The following is a 21,981-nucleotide window of genomic DNA, read 5'->3' on the forward strand; positions in this document are numbered from 1 at the left end:
CTGTGAAAAATGTCTTCTCTTTATCTCAGGGCCTTCGTCGGTCCAGAACCTCACAATAGAAAACCGCACAGCGCATTCCCTGCAGATTGGATGGAAGCCACCCAGAGACCCTCAAAACCACACCTACACTTATTGTGTCTGCTTGATCAACTGCGCCATTGACAATGAAAGCCCGTTTCTTGCGGAAGGATTGAAAGGAGGAACAATGTACACAATTGAAGTCAGGGCCATTACCAAGAGCAACGTTTATGGTGACACAAAGACCATAAGTGTCATGACAGGTAGAATGGATTTAATGCCAGCGGGAGAAGGGGGGAGTGGGAGGGTGAAGAAATGGCGGCTTAGAATCCATAAAAGAAGTCCAAGTGTTTTGTGGGCTATCAGAGGCAGTCCTTGTTTAAGGACCACCCTTTTAGCGACCGTTTGAAGTTGTGACAGCACTGGAAAAGTTACTTTATGACAGTCACAGCATCCTGTGGTTATGTGGTTGTCATTTGCACACTTCCAACAAGCAGAGTCAGTGAGAAGCAAGTCACAGTCACATGACAGCAGAAGTGAGATCATAAATCCATTGCAGTCAGGTGATCTTTCACTTAGCGATCACAAGTGATTTGCTTAACGGCCATGAACAAAGTAATTATTTCTCTCTTAGTGACTGCCTTGCCTAAAGATGTCGTTGCCAATCCCCTTTGTATTTGTATAAGCGAGGACTGCCTATTTAGCTACCAATTTAATTTCTCATTGGTGCTTTATATAACAACAAAGGATGATTTACAAAAGGCTCCGGGGTTGATAATCAAAGCCCGAGGCCAGAAAGAAAATATCAAAGGAGAGTTTGGTGGGTCCTACGCAGATGCTGGGGCCCTGGTAGTTGCCGTAGCACAGCAGCCGCCCCCAACCTTTTGGGCACCAGGGACTGGTTCTGTGGAGAGAGTTTTTCCACAGACAAGTGGGGGCATGGTTTTGCATGGTGCCTGCATCCCACAGATGGGGCTTCCCTTGTTTATGTGGCCTGGTGTCAGGATTCTGGCAGTTACCCCCATTTAAATCATGAGTCTCGAGCCAAACTTCCAAAACTTCAAAAGGATTTATTGGGAGTTAAAATGTTCGGCATTGCCTGGGTGTAGCTGACTCTGAGGCACATAATTCACTGTCACCCTTGACCCTGGTTTTCCCCCACCCCCTGGGTGTATCGTAATTCATATTCTCCAATGGGACACATCCATAGCCAAGAGTCATCAATCATGCTCTCCAGTTAGAATTTTGCACGGCAGAAATGTCAGTCATCTAGTTACTATCTTTGAAAACATTTATGGAATGCACTTTCAGTTTGCAAGCTGGTGCACTGCTCCCGCCCCCCTTTCTGTTGACAACTCTAAAAAGACCATAGAAATATTTTATGAGTTGAGACCTGGTTTCTGGCATGCCACGGATTGGTGCCAGTCCAGGGATGGGGGTTGGGGACCCCTGGCGAAGCATGCGAGATTCGGTAGCAATCCTGTTCATTGCAGTAACTCTTTTCCGCTCATGTCCAAAGAACAGGCCAGAGCAGAGTTTCTCAACCTTGGCAAGTAGAAGATGTGTGGACTTCAACTCCCAGAATCCTTTTGGCCGACTGAAACAGGGAGTCGGATAAGCCTGAATCTTTTATGGGTTGTAAATCTGCTCTTTCCTCAGCTCCCAACAGCCCTGAGAATATCACTGTAGAAAGTTACAGCTCTCATCAACTTTCCATGGCCTGGAACCCTCCCAAAGACCCGAATGCGAAGGACTATTCATACGGAATCAGTTGGTGGAGAGACGGCAGAACCCAAGTGGACAACCGAATCATTCCGGATTCCCATTACACCCTTTGCAATTTGGAGCCAGGAGTTCTGTACCTGGTGAAGGTGACATCAAAATTAAATGGGATTTTGAGCACAGCCGCAGAGCAGTGGACTCTAACATGTGAGTGCCAATTTTTGAAAAGCGTTCAGGAACCTTGTTTGGTTGACATCTCAGCTCTGAAGGGAGCTAGAATTTCAATCGTTGCTTGGCCGTGAATCATTCTGAGAGAGGTCTTGGGTACTTGGCCTTGCTCCATCTGCACACACACACACACACCCGAGACATTGTGATGCTCAAGCGCTACACAAAACGGGAAAGATGTCAGGGCAATAAATAAAGGAATCCTGGAGGCTTCCTAGCCTTCAGTACAGATTTGCTTCTGATTTCCAAGCTCTTCCTATCCACAGGCCTTCTCCTACCTATGTGGCTGCCAGTTAGTGGTGGGATTCAATTTTTTTTACTACTGTTTCTGTGGGCATGGCCTGGTGGGTGTGGCAGGGGAAGGATACTGTAAAATCTCCAGTCAGAGGTGGTATTTGCCGGTTCTATGAACTACTCAAAATTTCCGCTACCGGTTCTCCAGAACCGGTCAGAACCTGCTGAAGACCACCTCTGCTGCCAGTTGTATCAGATGCAACTGCCAACATCCCCTGCCTGTGGAACTAGTGGCTGGGAATGATGTCTTCTCATACATAAAGAATGCATGAAACCAAAGACGCCTATAAAAGAGAGCTCTCCCTTTTATATTTTATTGTATGTTTTCATTTTTAGATATTTTTTATCCTGCCTTTATTGTTTATATAAATAATTCAAAATGGCGGGCGTAACTTACACTCCTTCTTTTTCCCTGCAACAACCCCTGTCAGGTGCATTGGGGTGAGAGAAAGTGACTAGCCCAAAGTCACCCAACCGGCTTTCATGTCTAAGGTGGGACTAGAACTCACAGTCTCCTGGTGATTGGCCCAAAGTCATCCAGTCAACTTTCATGCCTAAGGCGGGACTGGAACTCACAGTGTCCTGTTAATTGGCCCAAAACCATCCAACTAGCTTTGATGCCTAAGGCAGGATTGGAACTCACAGTCTCCTGGTTTTCAGCCTGGTGCTTTAACCACTAGGCCAAACTGCCTCTCAAACACAACCATGCTTGTTGCTTTCTGGGATTGATGTTCTAACACTCTACCCCTCTCTTTCAGCTCCACTGCCCCCGGCCAATTTCCGCATCCAGATGATCAATCAAACCACGGCTCATTTTGCCTGGGTGAACCCGAACTCACCATTCAGTGCCATCCGACTCCAGTGGAGCCCTTCAGAAAAATCCAGAGGAAATGAAACATACCCCAAGCCTTTGGACCAAGCTGTCCTGCATGGTCTCACTCCCAGCACCAATTACACCTTCACCATCTTCAGCACAGCTGGAAATGGTTCCCTATCCAGAGATAGCATTGGCCTTCAGCAGCCTGGAGCCACAAGTACTTAATCCTCATTTTGCAAAAAAAAAGAGGAGAAGGGGGGAAACCATTCTTTATCAAAGAATAATAGATATATGGAAAGAATTAGGCTATGAATGATAGCAACAGCACTTAGACTTATATACCACTTCACAGTGCTTTACAGTCCTCTTTAAGCGGTTTATAGAATCAGCATATTGCCCCCCAGCAACCTGGGTCCTCATTTTACCGATCTCTGAAGGATGGAAGGTTGAGTCAACCTTGAGCCTGGTGGGATTTGAACTGCCAAATTGCAGGCAGCTGGCAGGCAGCAGAAATAGCCTGCAGTACTGCACTCTAACCACTGCACTAGCGTGGCTCATGATGTACTGATTATGTGCCATGACGTTATTTTTTTACTCCCACTACAGCTAGTCCCCAACTTACAACATTTAGTGACCGTTCAAAGTTACATCATTGAAAAAAGTGACATGACCATTTTTCATACTTACAACCGTTGCAACACCCCCATGGTCATGTCATCAAAATTCAGATGCTTGGCAACTGACTCATATTTATGACGGTTGCAGCGTCCCAGGGTCATGTGATCATCTTTTGCAACCTTCAGACAAGCAAAGTCAATGAGGTTCACTTAACAAGCGTGTTATTAGCTTAACAACTGCAGTGATTCACTTAACAGCTGTGGCAAGAAAGATCGTAAAATGGGGCAATATTCATTTAACAGCCTGTCTCACCTAGCAACAACATTTTGGGGCTCAACTTCGTTCGTAAGCCGAGGACTACCTGTACACAGATAGATTTTGTCCATGATAATCTGATGCCAGAGCTGGGCCACAATGTCTGGCCTCAAACCTTGACCAATTCACTGAGCATAAGGAACTAGATTGCTGGTTGAATTTCAATTTAGCCCAGCTGATGGGGGTGCCATTCATGGATGGCCAAAGGGATGTGATGCATACAATTATCTCCTTTACGGTATCACTGGAGTGTCTTTTGCACCTGCCTCCTGAGATCTTCCTTCATTTTGCCTGCCAGCCCTGAATTGTCCACCCTCAACTCCCACCCCTCTGCCAAATAGTGAAGTTCAAGAAAGAGAAAAGTTTGAGTGTCAGCGTTCCAGAAAAACCCAAGTCCAATTAAAAACTCCGAGACAGGCATTTTCTCAAAGTTTCCTTTTATTAGACTGGCACATCTGGGAAAACCCGAATCTGAAAGTTCCGGGTTTTCCTCCAATAAGTTAAAAAATTACAGATCCACTCCCTGCACCCATCATTCCATCACGTGCCCCAATCACCAGTTCGTGCCAAGATGTGTAAGTAAATAAAACGATTCTTTGAGGAATTGCAATGCTTCCGAGTTCATTTCATGATGATTGCATTACTTGAAACCTGACACTGAGAGAGAAATAGATGCCCAGAATTTGAATCAGGAATGTTCTACATGCACGCTTGACTACTAAGCAACCCCTGCCTGAATGGGGGAAGACCACAGTCAGGGCTGGGCATATCCTGCCATTCTGCATTAATGTAGAAGACTTTTCTGGGTGTTCTCAGATTATAACTGGAAGAAGGCAATGGTTCCACCCTTTGTCTAAAATGTGCATTAACCTTTAATGTACGCTTGATGGCTACCAACCTATAGAAGGCCAGAGATAGACTAGGAAGCAACATTAGGTTAGAAGCGGGGAAATGAGAGGGCTCCCAGACCCAATGAATGAATGATTGACTTTGTATCATCAAGCTTTTGTCTCCTAGTGACCACCTAGTTAGACTTTTGTCCATGATGCTCTGACTCTCACCTAATCTATCAGGTCTCCCAAAGGCAACAGAGTCCATCCACCTTGTTCCTAGTCATCCTCTTCTTTTTCTTTCCTTCTATTTTTCCCAACATTAGAGCCTTGTCCAGAGAGTTATGTCTTTGTATGTAATAGGAAAACAGGCAGAGATGTTTAAGTCAAATGGGCACCCAGGAGCAGCCCAAGAAAACATGGTTGATATGATTGATCAACAGAGCAGCTATCAGAGCTTGCTTGCAAACTGCAGATGCCCCTAGTTGGCAGTAGAGACACATTAACTGCCACTTAATAATCAAGTGGAGTTTCACAGTCCAAATGTAGTTCTAATCAAACAGGAACCTGGTGGGAGCTTGGCTCCTTTTTCTGTAATTTTCTCAAGGCGACCACTTCATTTTCTCTGATGGGAGCAGCTCTCTAGACCATGGATGTCAAACTCCCCACGTCACATTAACGTCACGTGATGTGTTGAGACGTTTTTCCCCCTTCCTGAAGCTGGGGTGGACATGGCCTGCGTGTGACACATTTGCCCACTGGCTGCCAGTTTGACACCCACGCTCTAGACAACTAAAGTTGGTAGAATGAGCTGGTGAGATTGTGAGAAGGCACCTGCCTAACCCTCTTTCCTTCTTGCTTGTACAGAGCCAGAACAAGTAAGTGATTTGACATGTGTCCCTTCGAAAGATAGCTGGAGTCTGAAATTATCCTGGACATGTCCAGCAAGTGCTGTTAGTAAAATTGTGGTCCTCGTGTCAGATCAAGCTTGGAAAAATGAGCCAAATTGCAGTGAACCAGTGGTGATTCAAGAACTTCGGCCTGCCAAAGTCTACCAAATTAAAATAAAAACATTTTGGTACAACCAATATGCAGTCTCAGATACTGTGGAGTGCACCATTGGTACAGGTGAGATCTAAGATCATCTTAGTGTAAATTATGTGCTAATCATGCAGTTGTACCATAGCAATTTAAGTAATTATTTCTGAAGAAGACCATTCCATTTGGAGGGTACCAATTGTTTCATACATTTTTGGGCCCAATTGTTTGTCCAAAGATCTTACGTTTTCTTTCTGTGTTCAGTGGCTCTCCTTGGATCCCTTTTTGCAGTGCTGTTTCTGTTGGTCATCCTTTGCTTCCTGTTCTTTTATTTCAGGAGACCAAGGTAAGCATGTTTGAGATTGTGAGCACCAATAGGAGGAAATATTTGTAGCTCAGAGTTGAATTCTGGGGTCCTTGGTGCTCTCTGAGGGGTCTTTGGTACTCTGCAGACATTTCAATATCCAGCTAGGTAATTTCCTGAGCTAGCTAGCACTGCTGATACTGACGATAATAACTAGTTGGATAATGAAATGTCTGTAAGAAAGCAACCAAGCTTGGAAAGCATCAAGGACCCTATTGTTAGCAACCTTTGCACTTGACTTTTGTCTACAGCAAGGACTGACTGAATATTATGGGAATTGATCCAACATATTTTCGGAATCCTAAATTAGGGAAAGGTTGCCTTAACATAACCTATCCATGAATTATCTGCCTATTATAAATATCAGTTGGATATCTTGAAATTTGAGTAACACTCAGGCCATGATGATGGAAAATTGAGTTCTGGAGTTCCTGGAAATGGATCTTGCATTGTTGACTTCAATTCAGCAGTCTCTTGTTTGACATTCCCCTTACTGATAAGAATGGGAGCACTAACAGATGCCCAAGTGTCACTTCCAATTTTCCTACCTTGATTTCAGAATGACAGATGTCTTGGAGGAGCAGAATCCAGATGTGAACTTACCTAGGTGAGAATAAATTTTAAGATTTTTAGAAGAGTAGCACCATATTACCTTGTTTGAGACCAAGCAATGGTGAAGGCAAAGCCCTGCCTAGGATTAGAAGTGGGAGGGAGGGAGAGAGAGAGGGAGAGGGAGGGAGGGAGGGAAGGAGAGAATGAGACAGATAGAGGGAGGGAGGGAAGGAAGGAGGGGGGAGGAGAGAGAGAGACACAGAGGGAGAGAAGAAGGGAGAAAAAGAGGGAGGGAGGGGGAGAGAAATGCAAGGTAAGCCAGTTGTAGGGAAACGAAGGAAATATTTTGAAGGACAAGAGAAGAGTTGTTACAAAAGCAATGGTCAGATAAGAGGGGCTTGAGCCTAGACCATGAAAAAAAAAATTCCCAGACAAGCCCTTCCTTACTCCAGATAAGATAAAGTGGGTGCAGAGAAGCCCATTCAGACTTGCAAGATTTTGCTACTATAGCTTTATAGTAAATAAGTAGTGACCTATATGTCATTGATTTCCTAATCTGGCCGACCTTGAAGAATTCCTACCAAACTACTTGGAGTAACTACACTTGACTGCACCCTTTGGTATTGAAATGATCCAATTTCTCTACTATTTATCTCTTATAGAGTCCTCGGTGCAGTACCCGTGTCGGCTTTCCCACATCATTGCTACGAGAAGCTGTCAGATAGCGCCTTCAGCTTAGCTGTTGAATACCAGGTATGAAGTCGGAGACAAGGTTCATAGTTCAGTAGAGAAACACACAACTGGCCTACAGAGGAATCCATCCCCCAAATCCCCATATCTCTAGGCAGAGCTTAGAAACCACTCTGCCTACAGCACCCAAAATCCAGCAATACCCAGCATTGACAGTCAGAGGCTCATGGGCTGTTCGTTTGCCCCAGGACAAAGCATTCTGGAAAACAAGGATTTTACTCCACCGAGCTTTCTCTTTGAATAGGGGTGAATGTCTAAAGGGGTTTCAAAGGGTTAGACATTCCTTTTGACGAAACATTTCTGGAGAAATCATCCAACAGACTTCCATCACAAACGCCGCTATCACTCTGCTGTCTATGTTTCCTAATGCATATAAATGGATGCAATATAAAAAATTGATTCAATTCCTGATGCTCGCTGCTGTGTTATTGTGGAACATCAGAAAAATGAAGTGCACTGACATTGAATCAGTGATATTTACCATTAGAACTTTTCCTCCTGTTGTTTTCTCTTTAAGAAAAAAAAGAATCTGTGTATTTTAGTTCTTGCCCTGAGACTTTACATATTCTATCAGAAAGGAAGAAAAAGAAAATGTCATGTCACAGTGATAGTTCTCCCTTCAGTGAAAATGTTGCCCAAGGGAGACTGCCTCCATTTTTCCATTTCAAGTCATCATATTATTCTGCATGGATGTGCTAAGTATCTACAAGAGGATTATATGTTCCAGTGTGGTCTACATTGGTTAGACTCCATGGTGTCAAGTTCCAGGCCCCACACATTTCAGCCACCCAGGAATCAGAGAAATGGGAACAGGAGCTGTGATAATGTTCTGCAAATACTCACCAGGGTGTCCTGTAGAAGAACTCTCAAATATGTTTTTTTCCCCCCTTCAAAAGGCAACTGCACTGTTATGTTTTGCTTGTTTGCTTTTGCACTGTTGCGATATCTCGGGGGGGATCAACCTATTCTCCAAGACACCTGATGTCATGCCCCTGGTGGAGACTGACTCTGAGGAAGAGGAGGAACAGCCAACAGGGAGTGGAAGTGTGGCTCCAGAGGTGGTGGAGGAGGCTGGGGAAGGGCAGAGGCCGGCTGAGCAGTCAGAAGAGGATCCAGGCCCATCCCTTATCCATCCTAGGTCATGCTGGGAGGAGAGGATCAGGGAAAAGCGAGGTCTATTCAAGAGGAGATTACCATGATCCTCCTCGTGGCTTGCAGGTGGGAGCTATGTATATAAGTTTGCAACTGCGCAGTTAGAGTTTGCAGGAGTCAATTTAGTGTTCAACTTGAAAGAGGTTTATCTTTGTTGGCGTTCTTCCCATGGACTTTTCTCGGTTATTTTCCTGGAGTTTATGATTAGTTATCTTGGCTTGCTTCGGAACTCTCATCAATGCAGTTTGTTTGGGTTTTCTGTTTGCCTCATTAGTTACTTTTGTGACTTTAAACTGTGCCAAATAAAACAGTGAAGTTCAGTTGAAGGCCTTACCGGACTTTAATATATGTTTTGGGTTTTGGGTTATTTTGAGAGACTACGGGTCATCACACCTGAAGGCAGGACAAGAAGCAATGGATGGAAGCTAATCAAGAAGAGAAGCAACCTAGAACTAAGGAGGAATTTCCTGACAGTGAGAACAATTAATCAGTGGAATGACAGAAGTTCTGTGTGCTCGAAACCTGGAGGTTTTTAAGAAGACCGTTTGTCTCTAATGTTATAGGGTTTCTTGTTTGAGCAGGAGGTTGGGCTAGAAGACCTCCAAAATCCCTTCCAATTCTGTTATTCTGTTTTGTTTTGTTTTTAAGAAAATATTTTACTTCTCATCCACGAAACTTCAATTCTGATGCTGGAGGAATGGAAGGATAGGTACATGTGGTTGAGCCTGGACAGTGGGGAATGGAAGGATAGGTTCTGAGAGGAGGAAGGGGTAATGGAAGGATTGTGTTTTCTTTGTAGTCATCTGGACGTTAGTACTCTCTCTGAAAGCTGTTGATGCCACTTGAGGGCTTGTCTGTGCTCTCAGGATAATCTGAAAGAGGGTGCAATTGACTAGCATTGGTGATGTTACCTAGTTTGGGTAATGAAACATCTGCAAGAAAACAAGCAAGCTCAGAGAGCACCAAGGACCCCAAAGGGTGTAGTTGGTTGTGAAATCTTCTTGGAACTGCTGCAAAGGTCGCATACTTCTTCTTCCTCAAGGGGAAAAAAATAATCCAGTTGCCTTTTGAAGAAAAAGGTGCAACTGGGACAACTATGAACTGGATGGCTGAGAATCTCCATAAGACCTAAACTTTCCCTTTGGGCTTTGAATAATAGATTTACATTTCTATGTTCTCCCTCAAGATAACAGCATGAAACCACTGCCTGGAGTACTATTAACCTGACATTCCCCAGGAGTATAGAGTCTGCAACTCCTAGAGTTTGCAAAAAGAATAACTGTGCATTTTGGGGAAGTCCTGAGATATGCCAAGGGGGTGTGGGAAGAAGGAGGAAGAGGAGACAAGATGGAACAGTATGATCTAATATATGACTTATTGAGGTTGTCCTCAACTTATAACAGTTTGCTTAGTGAGCATTCAAAGTAACAATGGCACTGAAAAACAGTGAGTTATGACTATTTTTCACACTTTTGTGACCTGATAAACAAAATCAGTGGGGAAGCCAGATTCACTTAACAATTGTGCTACTAAGTTAACAACTGCAGTGATTCACTTAACAAATGTAGCAAGAAAGGTCATAAAATGGGGCAAAACTCACTTAAGAAACATCTCACTTAGCAACAGAAATGTTGGGCTCCATTGTGGTCATAGGTCGAGGACCACCTGTATATTTATTTATATATGCTCCTTGTTGGAAATATTCCTTGATGAGACTTGCAATCGGCTTTCCTGGGAGGGAGGGGCAGTTTACAAATCACCACCTAGCCATTTCTTGTTTCTCTTCACGTTTTTGTGAAATATCTATAAATACATTGTTCCCAACAGTGCAAACATCAGTTATGCAGAAAGAGTAGGAAAATCAAGTGTTAGCACCTGAGCTGTTGATAATTCTTAAATTAACTTGCAACCACCGCACTCCACTGTTCTTAGAAACTATTGGGGGTTTTCAATGTTATTTCTGCAAAGCTTGAATTTCCAATGGGTTCAATTGGATTTGAGGCATGCATTGCAGAAATGAACAAGTAAAGCTTCATTGTAAGCTTTAATTCCACTGATTCCTTTCCTCGTGGTATCTTGAAATATATTTGTTAAAAATGAGTGCTCCATAAATATTCCATATTATATTCAGCTTTTTATATTAATATGTCACCAGTTTTCTTCCGTTTGTTAGCAGCTCTGTTCCTGCTGTGTATAAGAGTTTCCAGACTGATAAAGACTAAGGTGTTTGTCATATAAGCAACCCATTGCAAATATCTCCATTATCAGCAATTCCAATAGCTGGAATTTTTATAACCTCATCTTATCAATAAATCTTGGTAAAGAATACCCTGCAAGAAAAGAATTTTCCATTTTTGATGGTTGTTAAAAATTCTGACATAATAGCTTTTTAAAAAAAGTTTAAAGCTTTAAAAGCTTAAAGAGGCTTCTTTATAGAGATTCCAGTATTTGAGAGGCTGCCACAAAGAGGAAGGGGGTCAACTTATTTTCCAAAGCACCAGAGGGCAGGGCAAGAAATAATGGATTGAAACTAATCAAGGAGAGAAGCAACCTGGAATTAAGGAGAAACTTCTCCCGAGGACAATTAACCACTGGAACAGCTTGCCTCCAGAAGTTGTCGGTGCTTCATCACTGGAGGTTTTTAAGAAGAGACTGGACAGTCATTTGTCTGAAATGGTATAGGCCAATGGTGGCTAACCTTTTTGGGCTCCTGTGCCAAAAATTGTGAGTGTGTCAGCACGCCCATACTCACAAGCCAGCACCCAGAATGCAATGCGTGCCCCCCCTCCCCGTGCCCCCTGCACATGCATGCACAATCCCCACTCCCACCCCCTTACCTGCGCTGCGCCTCACAGCTGGTTTTTTCGATTGGTTTGAGGCCTTTTTCAGCCTCCCAGAGGCTTGGAAAAAAGCCTCTGCAAGGCTTCTCAGGCCTAAGTATAGGCCTGTTTCATCACTTCCTGTAATATCGGAAGTGGCGAAACAGGCCTATAATCCATCCTGAGAAGCCTTGCAGAGGCTTTTTCAAGCCTCTGGGAGGCCGAACCTCAAACCAATCGGGGAATCAGCTGTGAGGCGCAGGCATGCACAGTGAGGTAAGTTTGCCTGTGGCTCGCGTGCCAGCACAAATGGTTCTGCGTGCCACTTGTGGCACGCGTGCCATAGGTTCGCCATCACAGGTATAGCGTCTCCTGTCTGAGCAGTGGATTGGGCTAGATTACAAGGTCCCTTCCAGCTCTGTTCTCATTGACTAACATTTTAAATAAACAAACATTAAGCAACAGATTTTCTCACCTATCACGCCCATTAGCCTTCTCCCAGCACTCTTCAAATTTGGGGACTTCCGGAATCCTCAGCAATAGCTTTGTTTACTGGCTTTCTGGCAGTTTAAGCCCACTCATCTTGTGGCTGCCATGGGAAAGATTTGGCAACAGCATCATAGCTCAGTGGTCATCTGTAGTGTATTCTTGTAGCACTTTTCCCCCCATTTCTGCTGAAATGTATGGTTTGTCTGGCACCAGGCAAATCTTTCCTTGGTATGAATGATGGATCCCAGGTGTTAATTATCTATCTGGCTTCTCTTAACAGATTTTAAGATCCCTAAGGCCTATTTTTCAGGTGGAGTATGGATCGGGGTGAGGAAGGAAAACAACTGTCCAGCTCCACAGTCAAGCTGGATCCAATTAAAAACACGATTCAGAATTTCATGGAAGGAAATCAATTTTCAGCGTTTTGTGTTTCTCCATCAATTCTCATGTATGAGATCATTGACTTCAGTGGAACAAAAAGCACAGAGAAGATATAGGTACACCATTGAGCCCAAAATTTCTGTTGTTAAGTAAGTTTTACAACTTTTCTTGCCACAGTTGTTAAGTTAATCACTGCAGTTGATAAGTTAGCAACCTGGTTGTTAAATAAATCTAGCTTTCCCATTGACTTTGCTTGTCAAAAGATCTCAAAAAGTGACCACATGTCCCAGGGACACTGCGGTCATCATAAATTTTATTTTTATGTACACGGAGAGCATATGCACCAAGACAAATTCCTTGTGTGTCTAATCACACTTGGCCAATAAAGAATTCATTCATTCATTCATTCATTCCAATGCATACCAATTGCCAAGTATCTGAATTTTGATCACATGGCCATGGGGATGCTGCAAAGGTCATAAATAATAAAAACAGAGTCACGTTTTTCAGTGCTTTTATAACTTTGAATGGTCACTAAATGAACCATTGTAAGTCGAAGACTACCTGTAATTACTTTGATCTAGGATGCAAAGGAACAGAGCTGTTTTGGGTGCATTTAAAATAAAATAGCCTTGGACCTCTCTCCGATTTTTAATGAAACTTTGCATCTTCAACAATTGATGTGAGCATCAGTCCCAAGGCATGATGGCTGAGAATGATGGGATTTGTAACCTAGCCCAACGGCAAAGCAACTGGTCAGGAAGACGTCTGTCCTCATCCTGCTGGCATTAAGTCTCAATAGACTTTGTGGGACTTAATCTGAACAGACACATCGAGGCGGGGAGTTGAAAACAAGAAGTAAAGGCAGGGATAAAATCAAGATTATCAGAAGAATCAAGTTCACAAGATATCTCTTTATAATGCCTTGTAAGGCCACTCTTGGAATACTGCATCCAGTTTTGGTTAGCACAATATTAAAAAAAAATGTTGAGTCTCTTGGACAGAGTGCAGAAAAGAATGACAAAGATGTTAGAAGACTGGAGGCTAAAACATATGGAGAATGTTTGCAGGAGTTTGGTATATCTAGTCTAGTGAAAAGAAGAATTAGGGGTGACATGATAGCAGTGTTCCAATATTTGAGGGGCTGCCATAAAGAAGAGGGGAGTCAACCTATTTCCAAAAGCACCTGAAGGCAAGGCCAGAAGCTATGGATGGAAACTGAATAAAGAAAGAAGCAACCTAGAACTAAGGAGACACTTCCTGACAGTAAGAACAATCAACCTGTGAACAACTTGCCTTCAAAAGTTGTGGGTCTCCGAGACTGGAGCCTTTTAAGAAGGGACTGGACAACCATTTGTTGAAAATGGTTATAGGATCTCCTGCCTGGGCAAGGGGGTTGGACTAGAAGACCTCCAAGGTCCCTTCCAACTCTGTTATTCTGTTAGTTAAAGGAAGACAATTTCTAGTATAGTAACTCTTGCCCGACAGCGTGTTTTCCCTACTTGGTTTTGCTTTGCCTTATTTTGGGAGCCTCTTGTGCTCTGCTTAACTGAGTCAATATTTCTTCTTTCCTTACCTACATAATAGCAACTGCAGGACACAGGAACAGACCAGCTCCAGAGTGTAGCCCAGCAGCATGAAAATCAAGCTAAGAATCGCTATAGCAACGTTCTGCCATGTAAGTCCTATTCCCCTTACCTCACGAACCTTTTTATTAGTTTATTCTTTCCAATCCATCAGAGGGAACCCATCGGAAGGGGCTCTCCCTGTCCATCTGCAAGAAAATGACCAGAATGAAACCCAATCTGTGGTGGAGGAGGAAGTCAGCAAAAGGAGGACTGAGTTTAAAAGTGGACTAGAGGAGACCAAAGGTTGCCGAAAGCATCTTTAGGGAAGTCAAGCAGCCTCTTGAATTGTGACTTGTGAGCTGCCCAATGGCATCAAATCAAAGGACTGAATAGGTCCACTCTAAGCCCCCTTCCCGCCTGTTTAGAAGACCCAGAATATGGTACATGCAATCTGCTCTGGGCTTCCCTGTGCTCTACTATACCAACACAATGTCAGGCCCCACAAACAAAGGATGACACACGGAGTTGCTTTTGAGGTGTATCTTTATATTGGTGGCATACAAAACCCTGGTGGTGCAATAGTTAGAATGCAGTATTGCAGGCTAACTCTGCCCACAGTCTGGAGTTTGATCCTGGTGGGCTTAAGGTTGACTCGGCCTTCCATCCTTCTGAGGGTGGCAAAATGAGAGCCAAGATTGTTGGCGGCAATATGCGGACATTGTAAACCACTTGGAGAGTGCTGTAAAGCACTGTGAAGTGGTATATAAGTCTAAGTGCGATTGCTATTGCTATGTATTGTTGTTAGCCTACAGATAGAATCTTATCAGATTAAAACTGCAATCTGCATAATTATAGATATACTCTGTGAACTGCTAGGGAGGCTCCATCTTTGCTCACTTCCTGCCTATTAGACATTCCAAACTCCACTGACTCTTTGTCCTTTGGGATGCAGCCTTTTCCTCCTGGGACTCCAGACTACATCCCACAACACACATACACACACACACACACATACACGAGGGGGGAGTCACACTCCAGGGGCATCCGCAAAAGGGTCAAATGGTTAAACTGATGACTGTGTGATCAAAGCCCTTTCCACCCTCCTGTTATTTTTGGACATCCTGTAGTCATCTCTATCTGACATACATACATACATACATAGAAGTCATGTTGTATCCAGAAGAAAATACAGGTGCCCCTTATATAGCCACCACTGATAAAGGAATTAAAGAGCATTCCAAAAGCTGTGTTTGGCAAGCTTTGCCTGTGTTTTCATTCTACATTCCATCCCTACCGTACTTAATATAAAAGAGCCTGCTTGAATTTTGAACATCAGGAATCTGATTCAGATTTAGTTTCGTTTACTTTACTTTATTGTCATTGCACCTCGTACAATGAAATTAAATACCATCTTCAATGTACATTATGACTATCAAAATAAACACAAACACACATCCTTCACATTCTATACATTGAACTGAAAATCCCTGATATTGCACCAACACTGCACTATACAGCAGAATTCCAAAGAGCTACTGCCCTGGGATAGAAGCTGTTTTTCAGCCTATTTGTCCTTGTTTTTATTATTCTGTACCGTCTGCCAGATGGTAATAGTTCAAAAAAAGGGTGCCCAGGATGAGATGGATCTTTGAGAATGTTTTGAACTTTCTTAAGGCAGCGGGAGCTATAAAGCTCTTCCAAAGAGGGGAGAGGGCAACCAATGATCTTCTGGGCAATGACATTAACCCTCTGGAGTGCTTTCCTATCTGCCACTGTGCAATTGATGCAATTGATGCAACTCAACAGTCCCCATTCCACAGAGGAGACTTTAATGGTCTACATTAATGCTTCTGAATCACTGATCCTTATCTAGAATTCTGAACCAATGTAATATAATGGAGACAATGCTGGAGTTCAACTGGAAAGACTGAGGTCCTAGGTGTTTCTTATCTTCAGTGCTATTCTTTTGCTTTCACTCTTCTCTGAGTGACATTTTTGGTTCTTTCTCCACAGATGACCATGCACGAGTCCAGCTCACCCTCAAGCAAGAAGATCCCCATTCAGACTACATCAATGCCAGCTACATGCCTGTATGTCTTCGCTATTGCCTTTTGGAGATGTGATGTTGGCTAAGAGTGCAGAAGAAGTAGATTGAAGCCAATTTATGAGTAACCCATTCTGGAACATGTTTAAAGCACTCCAAATCAGTCCTAAATGCCAAGATGAATAACGTACAACCCTGATATTGGATGTTATATCCAGAACCTTTTATAATTGCTAGTAAATTGCCATTTTTAGCGTGACAGAAGGGAGAAATGATGGAATAATGGACCACAGCCATATTCAGAACAGAATAGAATAACAGACTTGGAAGGGACTTTGGGGGTCTTCTAGTCCAACCCCCTTCTCAGGCAGGAAACCCTATGCCATTTGAGACAAATGGTTATCCAATCTCTTCTTAAAAATCTCTAGTATTGGAGCATCCACAACTTCTGGAGGCAAATCGCTCCATTGATTAATTGTTCTCCCTGTCAGAAAATTTCTCCTTCGTTCTAGGTTGCTTCTCTCCTTGATCAGTTTCCTCCCATTGCTTCTTGTCCTGCCTTCAGGTGCTTTGGAGAGTAGCTTGACTCCCTCTTCTTTGTGGCAACCCCTGAGATATTGGAACACTGCCATCCTGTCACTCCTAGTCCTTCTTTTCACTAAACTAGACATACCCAATTCCAGCCATCGTTCTTCATATGTTTTAGCCTCCAGTCCCTTAATCATCTTTGTTGCTCTTCTCTGCACTCTTTCTAGAGTCTCAACACCTTTTTTACATCGTGGTGACAAAAAATGGATGCAGTACTCCAAGTTTGGTCTTACCAAGGCCTTATAAAGTGGTACTAACACTTCAGATGATCTTGATTGTATCCCTCTGTGACTCTGTGATCCCTCTGTATCCCTAGGACTGCATTGGCTTTTTTGGCAACTACATTTGATCATACAGCATTAATGACAACAACTCAACTGCAGGTGTCCTGGATCCAGTTATTTTTCATCCACCTATTTTCTGGATTTCGGTTCTCCAGCCCAAAAGCTAAATATGACCCTCACCTTGAAAAATAGTTTCCTGTCACCATCTTCCATCATTGATCCTGCTAACTGGACGTATTATTTCCATTCGATGCAATATATGTTTGGCCTTGGATGTCTAATGTAATTTGGGCTCTATTTTTCCCCACTCCAAACCTTTCATCTTCACTTAACAAAGGCCAGTCTGCTTTGGCTTTGCCCATCATATTGCAGAGTAGTAGTCATAAATGAGCACCATGTATTGAAGTTGTTGCTTTTAGGTTATCTCTAAATTAAGTTCTACTCTTTGGGGTCTATTAGTCTGGAAGCCTATGTACTCCTAATGACTTAATGGGAAGTAATGCGATTTCAGTCCAAGCGCAGGACCATAAGGAGACCTCGCCCTGGCTTTCTGAAACAATTGTTTTGTTCACTTCTCCCGATTCTCAGGGCTTTGTTTTGACCAAGGCAACCTTGAGCATAATGTGCAACACCTTTAGAAATGCAAAAAATGATTTTAAACAAATGTTTTTGTGTATATGTACGTATAAATTAGTATAACACCTCTCTCCACCCAAGGGCTACAAGAAGGAAAAGGAGTTCATCGCAGCCCAGGGTCCGTTGCCTGCCACACTCCATGACTTCTGGCGCATGATATGGGAGCATCGCATCGCAAACATAGTCATGCTGACAAATTGCGTTGAAAACGGACGGGTGAGAAGGGAGCTTTGTTTCAGCACCAAAGATGCCCTTTGAGGAATGCAGGGCTGGGTTTTAATTGTGGCAGAGTCCAAATGTCGTGGCTGCATCTCACCCATCCAAGTTTCATGACCTGACAGCCATAGGGGAACTGAGAGATGAGGGGGAGAAAGATTGGAATGGAAGGAAGAAGGTGGGAATGGAAGTCCAGCTGAGCTGTGTGAGAAGCTATAGCAGGCAAGGTTAAGTCACGGTATGCAGAGCTGGGAACCAAGGATCTGTTTCCTAAACCAGAAGTTCCCCAATCCCCGATCCGTGGACCGGCACTGCTCCGCAGCATGCCAGAAACCGGGCCACGCAAACAAGCCTCATTTGCAGGATGTGGGCAGCAGGTGAAATCACACCTCTTCCAGTCCATGGAAAACCATCTCTCCGTGGAACTGGACCCTGGTGCCCAAAAGGTTGGGGGCCGCTGTCCTAAACACTATACAAGCACCAGAGTGGACATTTGCGGATAACCAGGGGAGGGCTGGGGGCGGAGAGGAACTTTCCTTTCCTCAGGTTCAGCTTAAGCTACTTCTGTAACCGTTTAAAGTATAGTATTGGGAAAAGAAATGGCCAGGTGACAGATGGGACGGTTGATACCAAATTTGACAGGCATCTAATAATTTTAGCCCTTGTCCCCAATGCTACCACATTTCATTAAGTGTCCACTTTTTTTCTCCTGGCCAGGTGAAATGTGAACATTACTGGCCCTTGGATTATACACCCTGCACCTATGGTGATATTACTGTATCAGTTATCACAGAAACCATCCTCCCTGACTGGACCATCCGTGACTTGTGTATCAAGCGGGTGAGTGACTGAGACTTGAGGCTGCTTTTTCCTTCTGAGCTTAAAATACAATAGCAAGTGCCAGGTGGATTTTCGAAGTGACTTCCACCCAGCCATCCCAAGGAAAAGCACACCCTTCCTTTTCCATGTTCAGGTACCTATGGGAGTCAAAAAGGCATATAAGAGAAAAGAAAGGGTGAATACCAAGAATTCCCAAGTACAGAAATAGATAGATAGATAGATAGATAGATAGATAGATAGATAGATAGATAGATAGATAGATAGATAGATAGATAGATAGATAGATAGATAGATAGACCCAAATTTGTGCCTTGGTGATGGAACATCTGAATGTTTTGTTTCTCAACAGATGACCATGTCTGATGTTCGTCATGCTAGGCATTATCACTACACATCATGGCCAGATCATGGAGTCCCCCAAACCACAGACACCATTCTTCGTTTCCGATATCTTGTCAGGGAGGACTTAGACAAAATGAAGGATAATGGGCCAGTTCTGGTTCACTGCAGGTACATCAAATGGGAGTGGGAAGGTCTGGTGCAAGAAAGAACCAAAGGGAGGTGGGGCACTCATTATTGAGATCTTCTCCAATGGGTCTACTCAGAGTCACTCTTCCTTCTAAGCCAAGTGGCAATATTGATTAGGAACTTCTCAACTGGGCTTCCATCTCCCTTCACCTTCCAATAAACCAAGCACCAAGGAAGTCATAGGTCATGCTGGCTGGAGATGATGGGTGTTGAAGTTCAAGATATCTAGAGGGGCTTGGAGTTAAATAAAGCTGATCCACTGTATAATATATCTCATGGTGTCCAATGTGCTAGCTAGATCAGGCTGGAAAATCAACTCCACCAAAAACTAGAGCTATATTTTATTGAGATGGGCTATAATAACAGAATCTTGCAAGCTGGATTGTGCTTTGCCTTATTCTTATGCTCCAATGAATCAGGAACGAACCAGTCTGAGTGATTTCCAAATATTTTGCTTCCCAGGACTATTTTAGCCCACTCTGCTTATGTAATGTTCTTGCATATGTCTGCAAAAGTCATCTCCTTTAGTCTCTACATACAGCTAGAGCATAGTTGATGTTGTCCATGCCTGATGGACTCTTCCCCCTCCCCCATTTTTCCGCCTTTCCAGTGCTGGGGTGGGCCGGACAGGCACATTTATTTCTCTAGATTCACTGCTGTGCCAAGCCCAGGACCAAGGAGAGATCGGTGTCTTTTCATTTGTTGAGAAATTGAGAAGGAACCGTCCACTCATGATCCAGAATGAGGTGAGAGAATGGGAAACAGCGATGTGTAGAAGCAGATCTGATATATTGGCAAACATCTCCTCTGAAATCTTTAGAGCAGGGGGGTCAAATTCAATTTCACTGAGGGCTGCATTAGAGCTGTGGTTGACCTCGGGGGGGGGGATGGGTGTGGCCGACTGGGTGGATGTGGTGAACTGGGTGGGCGTGGTCAGCTTGACACCACTCCCCAAACTGCTGGCATGTTTCCTCTTCTTCACAATGGGTAGACCAGGATGAAGCCACTCTGACCTGGTGTTTCCTCTTCACATTGGGTACTCTGGGCTGAAGCTGCGTGGGCTTACATTTTCCAGGATGGCCCCTCAGGCCAGATCTGACCATATCGTGGGCTGGATCTGGCCCATGCACCTTGTATTTGACACGCCTGCTTTAGAAAATCTGTCAAGGTGAGGGGGGATTACATGGGGATATGTGTTCCAGAACCTATTTCGAGAACTCCTCTGGATTTGACCAATACCCCTTCTCATGTTGTACAGTTGGCAGACTGCAGGTAGCCCTCAACTTATGATGACAACTGAGCCCAAAATTTCTGTTGCTAAGCAAGACAATGGTTGTGAGTTTTGTCCCATTTTATGACTTTTCTTGCCACCATTGTTAAGTGAGTCACTGCAGTTGCTCAGTTAGCAACACAGTCGTTAAGTGAGTTTGGCTTTTGGTGTTTGTCGGTAGGTTGGTAAAAAGGATGCTGACCCCAGGATAGTGCAAGCATCGCAAATATGAGTCAGTTGCCAAGCACCTGAATTTTGATCATGTGACCATAGTGGGGTGCTGCAACAGCCGTAAGTGTGAAAAATGGTCATAAGTCACTTTTTCCAGGGCCACTGTAACTTTAAATGGTCACTAAATGAACTGTTGTAAGTGGAGGACTACTTGTACTTCTGGGATCAAAAAGAAGGATTTAAGAAAGTTGCCCTGTCTAGCTAAACAAAAGACACTGCGATCTCTTCCAACCTGGACAACCTAATGCAGTCAAACTCGCGGCCCATGGGCCAGATCCATCACACGCTGGACACGCCCAGTTTACCAAAGTGGGAAAAAGTCATGATACGTCACATGATGACGCTGTGATGATGCAAGTTTGACATCCCTGACCTAATGTAAAATCTGACTCCCAAAATTCCTTTAGCCAGCATTGCGCGTGCTAAGAATTGTGGTTTTTTTTAGTTGAAGTGCCTGCATTTTGGAGGCTATCCAGTTCTGAGGGTACCATTGTTGAGTTAAGAATACTCTTAATTGACTGACTCAACTAGCACTTTGCAGTTATTTCAACAACATAACGGTGTTTTTATTTTCTCCTTCCTTTCAAACAATGTTGCCTGGGGTTGGTTTGCTGTACTATTTGTCACTTCTATATTTTTAGTACGCGAATGTGCACACATGTGCACCTAATTTACATATTCCTTGTTGTTAGAATTGCACCCTTCCCTAAGTTTAGGCCACAGATGTGTTTGACTCCAATTTTCATCATCCTTAGGTGACACTACTGTAGTCTACATATGTAAACAACATCGAACTCAAGACATCTGTCTTAAAAGTCATGATCTCTCATTCTCTATAGATCAGGGGTCCCCAACCCTTGGGCAGCTGCCCATTCCCAGGCCTTGAGCTATTCGGAACCAGGCTACCAAAGTGGTGGGTGAGTGTTCATATGCACACCTCCCCATTTGTGCAAGCAGTGGGCGAGCATGTGTGCGATCCATTCGCATGACTGGTGGCCATGCATGCCTGCCACTTGCGGCAATGGAGCTGTGCATGCGCACCCACCCATCGCTTGCAAGAAAGTATTCCCCCCTCCCCCCACCAGTCTGAAAGATTGGGGAACTTTGCTATAGACAACAAGATTGCAGTGATTAAGAGTTTTACACCCAAAACACACTTGTGTAGGCCCACTCATGAGTTATGGTTTTCTTCTCTCGCGTTGGTTGAATGAGCTATTTCTCATATTACGTGGATCCATAAAGCTTGCTTTACAAGCAACTGTAGCTGAGTTTACATAATACGTCAAGTCAAAAACCAAACAACTAAAGTTCAGCATGACTGCTAAGTTGATTCATCCTACTTTTAAGGTGCTCTCTAAACTAATATAGCTAATATACCAATGGCTGATG

At 43.7% G+C, this 21,981-nt stretch overlaps 1 protein-coding gene across 1 annotated transcript in view; it reads left to right on the top strand.

Moving 5' to 3' along the window:
• PTPRH (protein tyrosine phosphatase receptor type H) overlaps positions 1 to 21,981 on the top strand; it is a 37,295-nt gene that overhangs the window by 12,745 nt on the left and 2,569 nt on the right. Inside the window, exons 5-17 of the mRNA XM_026677392.2 lie at positions 30 to 281; positions 1,678 to 1,947; positions 3,021 to 3,296; positions 5,710 to 5,970; positions 6,145 to 6,226; positions 6,804 to 6,851; positions 7,459 to 7,549; positions 13,975 to 14,065; positions 15,969 to 16,045; positions 17,589 to 17,723; positions 18,441 to 18,563; positions 18,913 to 19,073; positions 19,702 to 19,837. Coding sequence (XP_026533177.2) covers positions 30 to 281; positions 1,678 to 1,947; positions 3,021 to 3,296; positions 5,710 to 5,970; positions 6,145 to 6,226; positions 6,804 to 6,851; positions 7,459 to 7,549; positions 13,975 to 14,065; positions 15,969 to 16,045; positions 17,589 to 17,723; positions 18,441 to 18,563; positions 18,913 to 19,073; positions 19,702 to 19,837 — 2,003 coding nt within the window. The remainder of the gene's footprint in view (positions 1 to 29; positions 282 to 1,677; positions 1,948 to 3,020; positions 3,297 to 5,709; positions 5,971 to 6,144; positions 6,227 to 6,803; positions 6,852 to 7,458; positions 7,550 to 13,974; positions 14,066 to 15,968; positions 16,046 to 17,588; positions 17,724 to 18,440; positions 18,564 to 18,912; positions 19,074 to 19,701; positions 19,838 to 21,981) is intronic.

Source organism: Notechis scutatus, chromosome Z (assembly GCF_049901735.1).
Source record: "Notechis scutatus isolate UNSWTSFEM ecotype Mainland chromosome Z, rNotScu1.2, whole genome shotgun sequence".
In the NCBI taxonomy this organism is placed as follows: domain Eukaryota; kingdom Metazoa; phylum Chordata; class Lepidosauria; order Squamata; family Elapidae; genus Notechis; species Notechis scutatus.